The following is an 18,930-nucleotide window of genomic DNA, read 5'->3' as shown; positions in this document are numbered from 1 at the left end:
CGAGAAGTCACCCCCCAGGGGGGATAGTCACACCGCAATCCCCTCTCCTCCATTCTCCTCTCGGGATCTTGGGCACGCAAGCACACACGCCCGGCGTGAGTTCCAAGCCACCGGGTCCGGGATGCGAACCGCGGTCGACTACGTGGGAGTCTAGCGACATAGCCATTACACTAACTGCTGGTTCCCTACATTGAACTTTTGAATACTTTAAAAATGTTATGCAAATCACTGACACATACTTCGCAGGTCATTGTATCGTGTGTGTATTTTTTTCCCCTTAAACAAGCAGACTTACATAATTGTGCTGTGTGTTATTTTTAATTTTTGTAGGAAGTGACCAAGCGCACTCCTGGACACTAGCTACAAGCCAAGCTTTCGATGTTGTCTGGAAGATAACGAAGGGCTTCGTGATGGGGGCGGTTTCGTTTCTGGCAGCTGCACTCTGCTACTTCAGGAGGCTGCATTTATATTTAGGGCACTGGCTGAAATGGTAGGTCATTGTAGTTATTGTCTTGAAATTTCAAAAATACCTGAATTAGTAAAAGCAGAATTTTAATATTATTGTTCTCTCTTTTAGGTGGATTGGCTATCTTCAGAGAAAATTCAAAAGTAAATATTTTCATGCATGTTTCCTTATTTTGAAGGTGCCGCGAGAGCTCAAGAAAGGAAGAGAAAGGGAAAACTAACTGCCTTTTATGTTTGATTTGGTCCAGGGAACCTCAGCGTGGAGGCGGAAGTTGATTTACTCAGTTATTGTGCAAGAGAGTGGAAAGGAGAGACGCCCCGTGCTAAGCTGATGAGGAAGGTGTGTCTATTTATAGGGATTATGGAAGACAGAATTCGTCCCGCAGAATCAGGAAAAAACTTTCCATTCTACTTTAGTAAATCCAAAAGTCAACAAATAGCAAATCCAATGCAAGTAACAATTGTGGCTCTAATTTAAAAAACCAAATAGCTGTTAGACATTGACTCTGGGCCTTTTACCTAGAGCTATGCCTTCAAGGACTTGGGTAAACTAGGTCTGTAATTTCAGGAAACTTCACCGTTGTGCTTTTTTGGGATCTTCTTGGCCAGGCTATTAAACATCTGCATGTGCAGTGGACACCGTCCTTGTAGGGATCAAATAACCAGACATAAAGTATATTGCGCTCGCCAGACAGAGAGAGACATAGAGACAGAAAGCGAGAAATCACCCCCCAGGGGGGATGGTCACGCTGCAATCCCTTCCCCTCCATTCTCCTCTCGGGATCTTGGGCACGGACGCGTGAGTTTAAGCCACCGGGTCCGGGACACGAACCGCGGTCGACTACGTGGGAGTCCAGAGACATAGCCATTACACTAACTGCTGGTTCCCAAGAAATTTTACAATTTCCATTAGACCAGTCTTGGTCAATATTCCCAACAGTGCTGCCCAATCTTGTCACTAGCAAAAGCAAATAAAAGGGAGAGGGGAGTATATTTAAAGCACTCCTTAGTACAGTATAGTCTTAAAAGTATATTTAAAAAAAATTGGAATAATAATAATAATGATCAGGAAAAATAATGAAAAGCTATTAGGGATGAAATGGGGATTTTTAATGTCTCTGTGTTGACTAATATGCATGGTATTCCTTCTGGAAAAAGAAATGTAATACCCTATAAAGTTATATGTGATTCAATATAATGTAAACAAGATTATGATGATAATAAATTTTAAAAATGCAAAAAAAAAAAAAAGTATATAGTCTTGAGCAAGCAGGCGGCATGATAGTTAAGGCGCTAGACTCCCACGTGGCTGACCATGGTTCGAGTCCCAGACCTGGTGGCTTTCTCTCTCTCTAGTGAGTGCATGCGCCCAATAGGAAATTTTTTAAAATAATAAATAAAATTAAATAATTTTTTAAAAGTATGTAGTATTTTTCACTGTGGTTAGGTTGCACCTGTTAGTTGTCCAAAGTGACCTGCCCTGGCTCTGGGCTTCCAGGACTTACCATCTAAACACATCACAGATCCTATGTACACAAAGGACACTTTATAATGACATGCAGTCATAGTCATAATTTGTCATTGTTTCTGTTGTCCACTTCAGTTGGGAAGAATACCCCTGAAAATGAAATGAATTCACTTTTTTAATTCTCTTGTCTAGTGAAATTAACGAACACCTTTTTCTTTTGGTGCTGCTAGGCTTATGAGGAGCTGTTTTGGCGACATCATATTAAATGTGTCCGGCAAGTAAAAAGGGATAACTACGATGCTCTAAGATCAGTGTTATTTCAGATATTCAGCCAGGGCCTCTCTTTTCCATACTGGATGAAAGAAAAAGACATTGTTAAGGTACGTCTTCACGCTGGTAACTTGGGAAACGTCATGTTGACGATGCCTGCAACCCAGAAGTTCCTAGTCTTCTCTGGGTGGCTTGGTATTCTGAGGATCATGAGGTTGAATGAACTTTGAGAGTTCATTTAATGCAGCCTACAGGCTCTCAGGTCAGTTTGTAAATAAACCACCTCAGAGAGATAGTCATATCGAGTTGTCTGGCTTTAATGTCGCTATCTTTTCTCAAGGGGCATCTGTCCTTTGTCATAAAGTGGTCTAGTAAAATGCACATTTTTACCCTGCAGTTCTTTTGAGGTTTAATAAATGCATCTAGTGTGTAACCACTACCTGAGATTCTCTTGTATAACATTGCAATTAGTCATTCCCCAACCCCTAATCCCTGGCAACCACTGATCTGTTTTCTGTCTTTATATTTTTGCCTTTTCTAGAATGTCATATAAATGGGATCATCCAGCCATTTTGAATCTGGCTTCTTTCATTTAACACCATGCTTTAGCAATTGTACATGAATAGTTCATCCCTTTTTATTGTTGACTGATACTCCTTTACAAGAGGGTAGTACCGTATGTTTATCCATTCATCATTTGATGGACATTTCGATTGTTTCCAATTTTGGCAACTATGAATAAAGCTATTATAAATATTCTCATATAGGATTTTGTATGAACATTAGTTTTCCTTTCTTTTGGGTGAATACCTAAGAGTGAGATTGCCTGGTGTGGTAGTTGTGTGTTTAACTTTATAAGAAAATGCCAAATTGTTTTCCAAAGTGGCATAGCTTGTTCTGTTCCCACCAGTAATATATACGAGTCCTAGTCGCTCCACATTGGTATTATCAGATTGTTTTGTTTTCTAGCCGTTCCAGTAGATGCGCGTAGGCATCACGGTGCTTTAGTTCACAACCCCCCCCGAGGAGTGATGTTGAGCACCTTTCCTGTGTGTGTTTGTTATCTCCATTGTCATCTTCAAGTGTCTGTCCAAGTCTTTTTTTTTTTTTTTTTTTGCTATAAGGTGCATGTGCTCGCCAGACAGACAGAGAGAGACTTAGAGACAGAAAGTGAGAAATCACCCCCCAGGGGGGATGGTCACGCCGCAGTCCCTTCTCCTCCGTTCTCCTCTTGGGATCTTGGGCACGCATGCACATGCACCCGGCATGAGTTTTAAGCCACCGGGTCCGGGACTCAAACCGCGGTCGACTACGTGGGAGTCCAGCAACATAGCCATTACGCTAACTGCTGGTCCCTGTCCAATTCTTTTACTCATTTTTTTTTTAGTTTATTGTCATCTTACTGAGTTTTTAGAGTTCTTTATATATTCAGAATACAAGTGCTTTATCATATATGTGATTTGCATGTATTTTCTCCCAGTTTAGGACCTGTGTTCTCATTTTCTTCACAGTGTAAGGCAGTACATTCTTTTTAGTTTGTGTGTTTTTCTTTTTAAGAATTATTTATTTATTTCCATTTGTTGTTATTATTATGCTTAAAATTTGACCAGAGACAAGGACCAGCAGTTAGCGTAGTGGCTATGATGCTGGACTCCCATGTAGTTGACCGCGGTTCACATCCTGGACCTGGTGGCTTAAAACTCACACTGGGCGCGTGTGCGTGCGTGCCCAAGATCCCGAGAGGAGAATGGAGGAGAAGGGATTGTGGCGTGGCCATCCCCCGTGGGGGCCGATTTCTCACTTTCCGTCTCTCTGTCTGGCAAGCGCACGCGCTCTATAGCAAAAACCTCTCCAAAAAAAAAAAAAAATTTTTTTTGACCAGAGACAAAGAAAGAAAGAGAAAACGAGAAAGCAAGCTTCCAGGTCAGGACTCAAACCACGGTCAGCCATGTGGGAATCCAGTGGCTTTAACCACCACACCACCTGCCAGCCCCAAGCAGTATAATCTAGATGGATAAGCCAAATTTTAATTTTTATTGCAGTATACCTAATCTAGGATTTACATTTAAGGATGGAGGACCAAAGAAATTGTGTGTGTGTGTGTGTGTGCATATTTTCTATTCCCTTGCTATTTTGTATTTAAACTTATTTTTATTGGTTCTATTTTTGTCTAGCAAATACTTGTCAAATGTATGCACTTGCTGTCTCTGCGGATAGTTGCTAAAGACATAGATTACAATAGAAATCTTTGGCTTACGAGCTAAATTGAGTGGGAAAATGTATTGGATATCTACTATGGGTTAGATTTTTTTACATGCACCATAATCTTATTTAACCCCTTCAGGAGCCCTATAAAAATGGACATCATTATCCATACTTTACAGTGGAGGAGGTGGTTACGAGGGAAAATAACCCATGCTAGTTAAGTCCTCTCAGCTGCGAGTGGGAGCCAGCTAGGTTTGAGCAGCAGAGTGCATCATTCTGAAATCTGCCTGTTCCCTGGTGTAACACTGTTCTAGCATCATTTGGTTGAACTTCAAAAGGCTATATGTAGGAAGTTTGATAAATATTGTATGTAAAACAATTGTTTCTATGGACATAATCCTTTATTCAGGTTTTTGTCACTTGTGAAATTGCAAGGTAAGACTATGATCCAAAAATTGCCTGATCAACAAATCTAAAAATTACTATATACTATTTTTACTCAACTGTCTTTACGATCCTTTTAAGTGGAGATTGTTAAATAAGAAAAGATTGATTCTCTGACATATTCCAAATTGTGTAAGAGACGTTGAAATACTACTCACTGTTGGCATCTACTTCCTTTGCAAGCTTCCTGAGAAACTGCTATTTTCACAAGGTTGTAATTGGATCCAGCAATACAGTTTTGGTCCTGAGAAGTATACAGGTTCGAACGTGTTTGGGAAATTACGTAAATGTGTGGAGTTACTGAAAATGCAGGTGAGTGTTTAGAGGGGGAAAAAGACTGGGAATGAAAACACGGAGCCGGGTATAGCCAGTTCCTCTACTCTCAGGCATATCACTTCATTAGTCAAGTAAGAAATGCAAACGGAAGTGTTTCCCCTAGTAACTGATGATTTCTCCTCTTTCTTCTCTGGTTCTTCCTTTCTCTTCTAAGTAACGAGCGAGAGTGACATAGTTCTAATGATGGCTAGGTCTGTTGTGGGGTAGGGTGCGTCTATGCACTGGCCTGGCAGCTTCACCAGTCACATACCTTTGTTTCTCCAGAAGAGGGTGGTACAATTGCTAGATCAAGACACTCAAAAATGCCCTTTGTTTTTGTTTTTGCTATGAAGTACATATGCTCACCAGAGAGAGGATAGAGAGAGATAGGGAAAGTGAGAAACCACCCCCCCCACCCCCAAGGGGAATGTCCACACTGTAGTCCCTTCTCCTTTAATCTCCTCTAGGGATTTCTGGGCATGCATGCACATGTACCTGGCATGATTTTCAAGCTGCTGGGTCCAGGACTCAACTCCCACAGTCAGCCATGTGGGATCCTGCACCTTAACTTCCACACCAGCCTGCTAGCCCAGAAATGCTCCTTATGCTTGTACCCTATTAGTAGCTTGGGGGTGGCATAGGTATAATAATTTGACAAAGAATTCTTCATGCCTTTTAATAATGCATGGCTTCCAGGTGAGTAGGATGAATCCTGAGCCCACCACTTACTGGCTGGATTACCTTGGGAAATACCTTAACCTTTCTGAGCCATAGTTTTATTATCTACAAAAGAGAGATATGGATGAGTGTACCCTCTATGGTTATTGAGGACCTAGTGAATAATTCACAGAGCGCTTTAAACTGTGCCCGGTACGCTGAGTGTTGAAGAACACTAGCGCTGTTCTTCGCTAGAACCCAGCTGTCCTAGTCAGTTACAGAAAACTGACTTGTTTAGCACTGTGCCTAATAGGTGGTGATATTTTGAAAAAATATTTGATTTGAATTAGTTTGTTATTGTCTAAGTTGTGTGTGTGTGTGCACATGCACTTGCGTATGTGTGTTATGTTTTAGAGTTATTGAAAATGCAGGTGAGCGTTTGTGGGGGAAGAGACTAGGTAGTTGTTACTACAAAATACGACACACTAGGTGGCTTAGAGAGTAAGCGTTTCTTTTTTCCAGGTCTAGAGGTTGGAAAGCCCTCTTCTTGGTTTATGGAGGGCTGTCTTCTTGCCGTGTCTTCACAGAGTGCTGACTGGCTCTCTGACCTTTTTTATATAGCCACCAATCCCATTCATGAGGCTCCACCCTCATGATTTAATCACCTCCCGAAGGTTCCACCTCCTGGCCTCACCATGGGATTAGGGTTTCAACATATGAATTTATGGGTGGAGTACACAAACATTCAGTCTACTGCAGTGTACTTACTAGTAAAAAAAAAAAAAAAAAATCAGTCAATAGATATAAAGTGAAAAGTTAAAAATCCATTCTTACTAATCCTGTGTTTCTTGTACTTATGCCATGGTGTATGTATTTACTTTTACCCGTCTAAATTTTGCTTTGATATCGGTTTTCAGTGGACTGAATTCAGCGGAATTAAAGATTATCACAAGAGAGGAAGTATGTGCAACGTCCTTTTTTCGGATGCCATTCTGGAATATAAACTTTATGAAGCTTTAAAATTCATCATGCTCTATCAAGTCACTGAGGTTTACGAGCAAATGAAGTCTAAAAAGGTCATTCCCAGTCTTTTCAGAGTCCTGTTTTCCAGGGAGACATCCTCTGATCCTTTGAGCTTCATGATGAATCACCTGAATTCTGTGGGTGACTCGTGTGGACTCGAGCAGGTGAGTGTGCGGCGAAGGCCGAACTGGCAGTACTTGTGCACACAGGCGTGTGGGGCTTACTTTCAGGAGAGAATATCGACTGCACAGAGGAGGGGTGCTGCTCTCAGCGCCCTCCGGTGAGGAAAAGGAGAGTCACAGCCCTCACTGTGCGGTGCTGGTTGCTCCGTGTGGCTTCAGACCTGTATCCAGAGAGAACTCTCTCTCGCAGCTTCTCTGCCCATTGGTTCTATGCCACAGAGGTTAGCCTGGAAAAGGACCAATTGGAAAATGGGAGTGTATTTGGTTACCCAGTGTAGGTAAATGGAAATTACTGAAACTTTTTGAATCCAGAAAATGTTTTTATCCTGATAGAAAAGGGGTCCTTTCTTTTTTTTTTTTTTTTTTGCTTTCCTAAAGGATGAGTAAAAAAAAAAAATTTTTTTTGAGAATTTTGCCGTGGGGGTGTGCACTTATTGGAGAGAGAGACAAAGACAGTGAGAGGAAAAGTGAGAAATCACCCCCCAGAGGGGATGGCCATGCTGCAGTCTTTCTCTGTTCTCCTCCTGGGATCTTGGGCATGCACGCACATGCACCTGGTGTGAGTTTCAGGCCACCAGGTCCAGGACTCAAACTGCAGCAGGTCGTGTGGGAGTCCAGTGACATAACTGCCATGCCATGTGCAAGCCCAAGGATGAATAAAAGTTTATGAACATTTTTACACAAATTGATTTAAAATGCTCTAAAACCTGATGGAAGATTGCCATTTTTACTGTGTGCGTTCCTTTCTTTTTTATTAACTTTTTTTTTCTTACAGATAGGTTTGGCCTGTGATTTCCTCGTACTAGTCTAGAGAGATGCTTCTATGCTGTCCCCTTCCTCCCTTCCACACAATGGCCATTTGTTCCCCACTCTGTGCCCACTCAGTGGCTTATGGGTGGGTCTGTCAACAAGTTCATTATTTCAGAAGCTGCCGAAGAACTTCCACTCCATTGTGGTAGGAGGCAGGAATGTGAAAATGTGTATTTGTGACCTCTCTTTCATCTCATCCCCAGATTGATATGTTTATACTTGGATACTCCCTTGAAATAAAGATAAAAGTGTTCAGACTCTTCAAATTTAACTCCAGAGACTTTGAAGTCTGCTACCCAGAGGAGCCTCTTCGGGAGTGGCCAGAGATCTCCCTGCTGACTGAGAATGACCGCCACTATCACATTCCTGTCTTCTAAGTGACTCGCCAGTGACAGTGGTCATATTTGTGATGAACATGGTCCCGAAAACCAGAGTTGACGTTTCAGCCTTGGAAGGATTTAGAGCCTTTTTCTTCAAAATTTCAGGTACACTGGATGGAGTAGTGCAGATGTTTTCCCTTAGTTTTAAAGTGATTTTCTCCAGAGTAGCTGCGCTGACGTATTTGGAGGTTGGTGTTTTTGACCTCGTTTGGGAGGAGTCGGTCAATCACACGTGGCAGGCCTTTAAGAATCTAAGGAAGTTTCGTGGTCCACATCAGGAAAAAGGAAGAAAACAAACATGTAGGGAACCACAGCTAGCCTGGAAATTATTTATTTATTTCTGACATTCATTTGAGAATCTCATCTTGGGCTGATTTTGGGTCATCAAAAATATGACATTATTTTATAAGTGTTATCTTCATCTTCCCAGGAATCTTTGTTGTATATTAATTTTTTAGAACCACTCGATTAACTTTAAGATGGTGCATATATAAATGTGTATGTGTGTGTATATATATATACACATACACATATATATGCACACACGTATGTATATATGTATGGTTTTATGTAAACATATATATATATACACACACACCTGTAGACATACACACACATAACCACTACTTTGTAATGTTGTACAGTCTATTTTATATATCTTTACATTTTTTGTTACTGTTGTATCTGACTAGCTTAATGGATTTTATTTAGATAAAAAGGTAAATGTTCAGATCTGTACCTTGTAGATCAAGACAATTGAATCACAATTATTGGTCTGTCACAAAAATATTAAACTGGCATATTTCTAATGTGTATTTACTTGTGTATTTTTTTTAAGAGAGATTTTTGCTGTAGGTGCATGTGCTCACTGGAGAGACAGAGAGACAGAAAGTAAGAAATCACACCCTAGGAGAGATGACCATGCCACAATCCGAGTCTCCTCTCGGGATTTTGGACACACATGCACATGTACCCAGCATGAGTTTCAAGCCATTAGGTCTGGGACTCGAACCGCAGTCAGCCATGTGGGAGTCTGGCAATGTAACTATTAGGCCATCGGCTGGTCCCTTACTTGTGTATTTTCATGTGTGGAATCTCACTGTGGTAGGCAGAATAATGGCCCCCTTCCCCAAAGATGTTTATGTCCCAATCCCCAGAATCTTGAAATATGTTGTGTTAATGGCGAAGGGGAATTACAGTTGCAGGTGGAACTTAGTACCCTGGAATAGGGAGAGTATTCTGGATTCTGCAAGTGAACCCACTGTGATCAGACACGTCCATAAAGTGGAAGGAGGAATCAGAAGAGTGTCAGAGCAGAGGGAAGTATAAAATTTGGAGCAGTTGCCAAGAGATGCACCACTGCTGCCTTTGAAGATGGAGGAAGAGGCTACGAGTCAAGGACTGTGGGCGGCCTCTAGAAACTGGACGAGGCAAGGAACCTGAACCAGACACTCCCCTGGAGCATCCAGAAAGAACACAGCCCTCCAACACCTTGATTTTAACCCACTGAAGGCCGCGTCAGACTTCTAACCTACAGAACTGTAAGGTGCTGGATCTGTGTTTAAGCCATTAAGCTTATAGTAACGTGTTTTATAGTAACAACGGAAAATGAAACATCTCAGTCTAATTTTTAGTCACCTTTATCTTGGAGTACTTTGCTAGTTTAGTTTAGTAATCTTGGAGGCATAGGTTGACCATTCCTAATCCAAAAATCTGAAATCTGAAATGCTCCAAAATTTGAAACTTTTGAGCACTGTGATGATGTCACAGTAAAAAATTCTGCGCCCGCCCTTATGTGATGGGCACAGTTAAAATACTACAGGACAAACAATACTGTGTAAAATTACCTTCTGTCTTTGTATATAATATGTATATGAAACAAATGAATTTCATGTAAATATTCTAAAGTCTGAAAAAAACCCAAACACTCTACATTTTAGTTGAGGGATACTCAATCTGTACTATGATCATCTATTTTGAATTTCGATAAATACAAAATAACTTTCAAATGTCTGTGGTTTTTCCTAACCCCAAAATTTAGTTGACACTGTCAGAAGTCATCCCCTTGATGTATTGGTGTGACCAAGAAATCTTGCTAATGACATACCACTTCAAAGTCACAAATCCCTTACCAAGAGAAATTTACTTACAAGGTGTTTGGCACTGACATTTTTACATGTGTTCATATTGTTTCTACAATGAATAAAAAAGAGATATGTTAAATGCTATGGCAAATGAAAGGAACATTAACATTCTTTTTTTTTTTTTTGAGAGGTTTTGCTATAAGGTGCGTGCATTCACAAGAAAGAGAGAGACAGAGAGACAGTGAGAAATCACCCCCAGGGGGGATTCCCACGCCGCAATCCCTTCTCCATTCTCCTCTCGGGGTCTTGGGCATGCACACACGCACACATACTCAACGTGAGTTTAAGCCACCAGGTCCAGGATTCAAACCACGGTCGACTACATGAGAGTCCAATGACATAGCCATTATGCCAACTACTGGTCTTGAACATTTACATTCTTTTGCAGTGAGGATGGTCAGATGTATGTACTACGTAAACCAGGTGTCTCATAATACATTGTGTCTGCTGCCATTCCAGTTGAAGATTAATGAGCTCAGAGCAAGGGGTCTTGCGTTACCTAGACAGCCACACAGGCCAAGAATTCTTAACTAACCTTTCCTGTTTGGAAATGGCTGTGGCTTTTCATAACCCCTGGCATTTAGTTCACTCTGCAGAAGTCATCCCCTTTTATTGCTGTGACCAAGAAACCATGAACTCTACCCTTTCTGTTCCCAAGGAGATGCAGTGCCAGCCTGCCGCAGGCCGCCAGGGCTGGTGTTTCTAGAACTGCTGCTCCTAATCTTGAGCTGTCTGGGTACTTGCCTGGCATTAGTATATTCCAGTGCACCCTGGATCTCCTTCCCTGTGTAATTATTTCCACATCAACTCGGCTGAATGGAAAAACTCTTTGACTAAGATTGGCAGCCTGTAGGTCAGTTACATCAGTCAATCCATTCCGCTTCTCCTAGGTGTGTATTGTGGGTGGGGTTGGGCGAGGCAAGAATTCTTTGAATAAAGGGTTAAGACCAAATTGTGAAGAAAGGACATTTCAATACAGTTACAGTACAAAGTGACACCGCAAGTCGTAGGGCTCAGCTACATGAGGCTGGGGACGTAGGGGAGGCCGGAAGTGGTGGCAAGTGCCTGTAATCCTGGCTAACTGGGAAGCAGGAACTGGAGGATCACAATAGAGAGGCCAGAGATACCATTCTTCCTCTCTGTCTCTCCTCTTGTCTCCCTCCTTCCTTTCTTACCACAACGGAGAGACCAAAGATAGCATTCTTTCTCTCTCTTCCTGTCTCCTTCCTTCCTTTCTTTCCCTTCTATGCTTGCTTGCCTGCCTGCCTGCGTCCCTGCCTGCCCCCAAACTTCTTCCTTTTCGCCCATAAAGGACATCACCTATTTTTTTTTTTTTTTTTTTAAGAGATTTTTTCTATAGGGCATTTGTGCTCGCCAGAGACACAGAAAGGAAGAAATCTCTCCCCAGGGGGATGGCCACACCACAATCCCTGTCCCTTCCCCCTCTCCCCTCCCCGGATTTTGGGCACACACACACACACACACACCTGGCATGAGTTTCAGGCTGGCAGGTCGGGTACTCAGACCAGAGTCCAAAGACATAACCCTTTTGCCATCTGCTGGTAACCCCTTCTATGCCTTAACCATCATGCCACCTGCTGGTCCCTATACTACCTTTTTGTATGAATATTTCCAACAGTTTTTTTTTTTTTTTTCTAGAGTGATTTTTGTTGTAGGGCATGTGTGCTCACTAGAGAGACAAAGAAAAAGTGAGAAATAACTCCTCCTGGGGAGGATGGCCATGCTGCAATCCCTTTTCCTCCATTCTCCTCTTGGGATTTTGGATGTGCACACCTGACATGAGTTTTAAGCCACTGGATCTGAAACTCGAACTGTGGTCGATTACGTGGGAGTCCAGTGACCCAACCGCTACACCATCTGCTGGTCTCTCCTACAGGTTTTAATGACCCTTAGTGGGGAAGTCCAGTGAGTGAAGGTTTCAGTGACCAAATGGATAAGGCAAATTGTGTTTGCTTTATCTCCAAATGGAGCAGTAATTGTGGGTTAGTGCTAGGTTCAGTTTAGAAGCACTACCATTTGGAAGGTCTCCAGAAACTTACTAATCCAGGGTCACTGTGGTGGCTCTAGTTTCTTGGGCAGGGATCTTCATGGTCTTGAACCAAAGTCACTGCTACCTGAGGGGGAGTCAGGGGAAAGTCAAGGGTGTAGGGGCTCCCTAGACCAAGATAGTGTGGAATGGGCCCAGCTTCAGAAGAGATCAGGACCATTTACATTAATTTTTCCAGGACTTTCCTGCAAATGGATTTTAGATGGAAATATTTGTTACTTTCTCAGAAGATTATCTCCTGTTTTCTTGAGATCCACAAAAGACTATTGTAATTGTGTCCAAGCTAGTCGTGGGGAGGAAAAATTTTTATCTTTTCTGACTACTCTGAACTATATTGGGAATTCCACATCAAAGAAGGTAAATTTTTTTAATGGATAATTAACCCAACATGTGAAAATCTATACAAACATGAATAGAGAAATGATTAATTTTTAAATTAGCAACAATTTTCTCTTAAATAGTACGTTTCTAACGATGTATGATACTGTTTACAAGAGTGTGTTTCACACTGCTTAACCAGACTACTTACTGCATAAAATTTAAATACACACACACACACACACATATATATAACTAGATCCATGAAAGTATGCTCACACAACTATTATAAATATTATCAACTATATTTTGGTGTACTTTCCTCTATAGCCAAACACTTTATTTTTACTTTAATTTTATTTAAATTGTTTATTCATTGTAATTGACAAATCATATAGCCAGTCACTCTCCTTCAAATCCTGTTTTTATCACAATGTCTATTTTACAGCTAGACACAAGATGTGGTGAGTTCAGATTGTACAATCGTGTCTGTTATTTGTTCAAAGTAGCTAAGTCTTTCCTTAATTCACTTTTGTTTTAATCCTGTCATACTCCTTTTAGGCCAAGAAAATGAAAGTTCTTCTGGGATTATATTTATGCTTACTATCAGTGTAGTTCATAAGCAAACAGCAAAACCGCTTTCTCACCTTCAGCCAGCCTGGACTGAGGTGTGCTGTTGAAACAGCCGAAGCGCGCACCCTGTCTCTGCTCTGCAGCTCCTGGGATGTCTTTGTGGAGACTCGAACCCTGCATGGAAACGGTGGCTCAGGAGCCAGCATGGCTGATGCTGGATGGGTGGACTGCACGTGAGATGCTGACGTGACACGCCTCTGGTGTCTGAGAAGACGCCGTTCTCGGTCTAAGATAAAAGTGTTACTCAGGATCATCAGGTCTTAGATTTTCTTTATGCCACTTTGCCGTACCAGTAAGTGTCATCTGCTTATGTGAAATGATTCTTGGGAAGTTTAGTCAAGAGAATTTCCTTTCAGTAAGAAAGTGCTCGTTTTAAGTATTTTTGTCTTAGTCTTAGGCAGGGTGTAAAACTCATTTCTGCACAGGAATGTGTACTAAGAAGCATTCCTGAAGAAAATAAATATTTTCCCTTTGAAATAACCTATTGTATACAAAGAACATTTTCTTTTTCCTAATTTATGAACCTCAGGCAGAATATCTAAACAGTGGCAGCTAAATATAAGTAACATAGCTTCCCATGGTGGTAGTAAACGACGGGTTTGAAAACGGTGGAGTCAGTGACACTAGAACACCTTAGGATGGACGGTACGTAACTTTGCTCCCTTGTCTCTTATGCGGCAACAAACTGACTAGGACACATGCAAAAGCCTGAGACTTCCCGGTCACATGTGTAACTGCCATCCCCTAACGGAGCCTGGCAAACAAACTGGGAATACTTCAAGTGCGTGTCAGGTCTGGGTACACGGACTTCCCTTGAGTTTCGGCTTTTCTGCCGGCTGAGAGTGTCGTGGAGGGGACCTGGCAGAAGGGATGAGGAACAGCCGGTACAGGCTGACCGACGACTAGTGCAAAGACCAGGAAACCTGCAAGACTGCTGGATCTTTCAGTGTGCTGTGACTCTAAGTCGAAACTTTTATGACTCCCTTAGATTAAAAAAAAAGAGCAGAGATGAGAGGGTGCCTTATAAAAATGGCGTTTTAAAATACGAGTGTTCTTAAGGAAGACATTGACATCTCTCTTATCAGAGACTGCCTTTAGCTATAGTTGATGCTGTCGGTTAGCAGGAAAAGCACTGGGATAGCTTTGATCTGTGTTTAATTCATCAATTAGCAAATGGTAAATGAGGACAGTGCACCTTTCCACCAGGCCTCTATTTCACGAGGTAGTAATCTAATATTTGCGTCTTGCTGTGAGACCACTTATATTAGCAGTTGCGTTTCTGACTGTCTTTCTATATGTCTTTGTAAATGCGAGCAAATTGAAAGATACTCTATACTCCGTGTTGTACAGGAAGAGGAGGCACCTCAGGAGTCTCTTTTTAAAGCAGAAAGTGAAGTGGCTTTTTCTATTTTATACATTTTAAATTGTGCTAGAGCAGAGCTTTTCTTTCTTTCTTTCTTCCTTTCTTCCTTCCTTCCTTCCTTCCTTCCTTCCTTCCTTCCTTCCTTCCTTCCTTTCTTCCTTTCTTTCTTGTTTTTGCTACGGGACACATGCCTCTCACCAGAGACAGGAACAGGGAGAATAAGCAGTCCTCCCACCCTTCCAGGGAAAATGACCATACCACAATCCGTTTTTCTCTCAGGATTTTGGGCATGCACACACATGTGCCCAGCGTGTTTTTTTAAGCCACTGGGTCGGGGACTTGAACTATGCAGCCTAGCCATGTGGGATCCAGTTGCCTTAACCACCATGCATGGGCTGGTCTCAAGCAGAGCTTTTTAAACTACCCATGATGAAGGATGATTATTTAACATTTCAGTTCTTTTGTAGATTGGCACTTTTGTGAATAAAAAATGTAGCACCGAGATCAGATGGCTATGAAAGTTCTCAACACTTTCAATTTCTGTACTTGGTCTTTCAGACTGGTGACAAAGATGTCACAGTGTGACACTGGTCCACAGACCACACTTCAGTAGCACTGAAACAGGTGTCTCATGCGAGAATCAAGACATGCTATTGTCATTTGGTCTGGATGATTGAGATTTTGCCCAGAGTGGGAGAACAGTGCTTGGGCTGGCACCTGGTTTTGCTGTTACCGGCCCAACCAAGGCCATGGGAGTTGTGCCGTTGCTTACTGCCCAGAGGTACCTGACCGAGGACGTTCCAAGCCTTTCCACGCCATGGTCTTTGGGGGTGGGGGGTCGGGGTACACGGACTTCCCTTGAGTTTCGGCTTTTCTGCCGGCTGAGAGTGTCGTGGAGGGGACCTGGCAGAAGGGATGAGGAACAGCCGGTACAGGCTGACCGACGACTAGTGCAAAGACCAGGAAACCTGCAAGACTGCTGGATCTTTCAGTGTGCTGTGACTCTAAGTCGAAACTTTTATGACTCCCTTAGATTAAAAAAAAAGAGCAGAGATGAGAGGGTGCCTTATAAAAATGGCGTTTTAAAATACGAGTGTTCTTAAGGAAGACATTGACATCTCTCTTATCAGAGACTGCCTTTAGCTATAGTTGATGCTGTCGGTTAGCAGGAAAAGCACTGGGATAGCTTTGATCTGTGTTTAATTCATCAATTAGCAAATGGTAAATGAGGACAGTGCACCTTTCCACCAGGCCTCTATTTCACGAGGTAGTAATCTAATATTTGCGTCTTGCTGTGAGACCACTTATATTAGCAGTTGCGTTTCTGACTGTCTTTCTATATGTCTTTGTAAATGCGAGCAAATTGAAAGATACTCTATACTCCGTGTTGTACAGGAAGAGGAGGCACCTCAGGAGTCTCTTTTTAAAGCAGAAAGTGAAGTGGCTTTTTCTATTTTATACATTTTAAATTGTGCTAGAGCAGAGCTTTTCTTTCTTTCTTTCTTCCTTTCTTCCTTCCTTCCTTCCTTCCTTCCTTCCTTCCTTCCTTCCTTCCTTTCTTCCTTTCTTTCTTGTTTTTGCTACGGGACACATGCCTCTCACCAGAGACAGGAACAGGGAGAATAAGCAGTCCTCCCACCCTTCCAGGGAAAATGACCATACCACAATCCGTTTTTCTCTCAGGATTTTGGGCATGCACACACATGTGCCCAGCGTGTTTTTTTAAGCCACTGGGTCGGGGACTTGAACTATGCAGCCTAGCCATGTGGGATCCAGTTGCCTTAACCACCATGCATGGGCTGGTCTCAAGCAGAGCTTTTTAAACTACCCATGATGAAGGATGATTATTTAACATTTCAGTTCTTTTGTAGATTGGCACTTTTGTGAATAAAAAATGTAGCACCGAGATCAGATGGCTATGAAAGTTCTCAACACTTTCAATTTCTGTACTTGGTCTTTCAGACTGGTGACAAAGATGTCACAGTGTGACACTGGTCCACAGACCACACTTCAGTAGCACTGAAACAGGTGTCTCATGCGAGAATCAAGACATGCTATTGTCATTTGGTCTGGATGATTGAGATTTTGCCCAGAGTGGGAGAACAGTGCTTGGGCTGGCACCTGGTTTTGCTGTTACCGGCCCAACCAAGGCCATGGGAGTTGTGCCGTTGCTTACTGCCCAGAGGTACCTGACCGAGGACGTTCCAAGCCTTTCCACGCCATGGTCTTTGGGGGTGGGGGGGTGTGGAGGGGGTCAACTACCCAGAGGAAGGGGTGTCTTTTTGTACCAAGGTTCAGTTTCCAGCCAAACCCTGCACCAGGAAGAGCACCTTTTCCTAATTTACATTGAGGCCTGTTTAGCAGGAAGTTCTTGGATCTGCCTTTTTTTTTTTTTTTTTGGAGAGGTTTTTGCTATAGGGCGTGTGTGCTTGCCAGAAAGACAGAGACAGAGAGACAGAAAGTGAGAAATCACCCCCCAGGGGGGATGGCCACGCCGCAATCCCTTCTCCATTCTCCTCTCAGGATCTTGGTCACGCACGCACACGTGCCCGGCGTGAGTTTAAGCCACCGGGTCCGGGACTCGAACCGCGGTCGACCACGTGGGAGTCCAGCGACATAGCCATTACGCTAACTGCTGGTCCCCAGAGGAATTCTTAATTGCAAAGTTGATGATGCAAGCCGAGCTCAGCTGTTATTTTTTAAAGAGTCCAAGAATCTAAGCATACAATTATTTTCCACTGAAATTTCTTTTTGTTGATTCAGGACTTGAAGAGAACATGTTTTTAGATGTAGTTCTGGGGACAGAAGCTTCTTGAAATTAATGATACCATGGACATATTCATCAAATCAGCGTGACCCTAGAATGGCCACAGGAAGTCAAACTAAGTTCTGCTGATCACGTTTGGTATCCCTAATGTGATAAGATTAACCAGGGCTATCAAGTTAACCCAGGAACAGGTACTTGGACAAATAATGGCTCATGAAAGAATGTGGTTTAATGGGATCACAGACTCCTAGGAGTGGACGAACCTTCAGATCCTGGAATATGTATGCTGTGTTCCACTGCCTTTTTTTAAAAAAAAGAATTATTTAACTTTATTTATTTTAATTTGACCAGAGAGGAACAGAGAGAGAGAGAGAAAGAAAGTGAGAAAGCAAGCCACCAGATCCGGGACTCAAACCATCGTCCACCATGTGGGAGCCCAGTGCCCTTAGCCACCATGCCACCTGCCGGCCCCTCCACTCCCTATTTGAAGAGGCCTGAGCCCACCTCCAGTTGCCCTGCCTGGCTCTGCAGAGCCTCCATGCATGTTCGATATTGGAGATGCATAAGACCGTCCCTTCAGGCTGGTGTGGCACACAGGAAGCAAGGGCAGCCTGAATCAGCACCCAGGCAGGAACAATTGAGCCCATCCAACTAGTTACCAAAATCAGAAATAGAAAAACACAGCCAAGGTGCGCAGTGGAAATCAGGAAAAAGGAGGACCCTGGAAACTTATTATGAACACAAAGTGGCAGCAACTGGCATTGAATGGTCTCTTCTCCACCGGTCTCTGTAGTAACCTGAACGTATCCATCGTTCCGTGGTTTCCCAAGTTTTGATGCCCTCTGAAAGACAAACACTGGCCTTTGCAGACCTCATCGGTGGTGTAGCTGAAGAGGAGGCCCAGGTTAAATGTCTATACTAAGATCTTTGAGCAAATTCACAAATTATAATTCTGTGTGTGTGTTTATGGTGTAAGACAAATACAGCTTCAGTTTCTATTTTATGATTAGTATGAAATACTACCTGAGCCCAAGTCTGTTTTGCTAGAAATGCAGGAAATACAGTTACCAACATATTTTGAGTTTTATTCAAGCACTTTAGGTTATAAGGGTAGAAAGCCACTTAAGTGAGTTGGATAAGGAGAATCCCACAGGTTGCCAGGGCAGGAAGTACAGTAATAATCTCCCTGGAAATTGCCCGAGATATAAATTAAGAATTAAGGGAGCCAGCAGGTGGCATGGTGGTTAAAGGTGCTGGATTTCCACATGGCCGACCATGGTATGAATCCTGGACCTGGCAGTTTGCTTTCTCACTTTCCCTTTCTCTCTCTCTCCCTGTCTCTCTCTGGTCAAATTAAAAAAATAATTATAAGGGGCTGGCAGGTGTCATGGTAGTTGAAGCCACTGGACTCCCACCAC

The 18,930-nt window shown here is 42.6% G+C and overlaps 1 protein-coding gene across 1 annotated transcript; it reads left to right on the top strand.

Annotated features, from left to right (window-relative positions):
* Window positions 1-332: 332 nt before the first annotated feature.
* OTULINL (OTU deubiquitinase with linear linkage specificity like) lies at window positions 333-9,028 on the top strand. Its single transcript, XM_027767026.1, has 7 exons — window positions 333-490; window positions 578-609; window positions 714-805; window positions 2,164-2,313; window positions 5,036-5,164; window positions 6,742-7,011; window positions 8,043-9,028. The coding sequence occupies exons 1-7, from the start codon at window positions 411-413 to the stop codon at window positions 8,214-8,216; spliced, it is 927 nt and encodes a 308-aa protein (XP_027622827.1). The 5' UTR covers window positions 333-410; the 3' UTR covers window positions 8,217-9,028.
* The last annotated feature ends 9,902 nt before the right edge of the window (window positions 9,029-18,930 follow it).

The sequence above is a fragment of the Tupaia chinensis genome, unplaced genomic scaffold (genome assembly GCF_000334495.1).
Source record: "Tupaia chinensis unplaced genomic scaffold, TupChi_1.0 Scaffold143836_2, whole genome shotgun sequence".
In the NCBI taxonomy this organism is placed as follows: Eukaryota; Metazoa; Chordata; class Mammalia; order Scandentia; family Tupaiidae; genus Tupaia; species Tupaia belangeri.
Note: the sequence above shows the minus strand (reverse complement) of the source record. Positions and strands in the feature narration are given on the sequence as shown.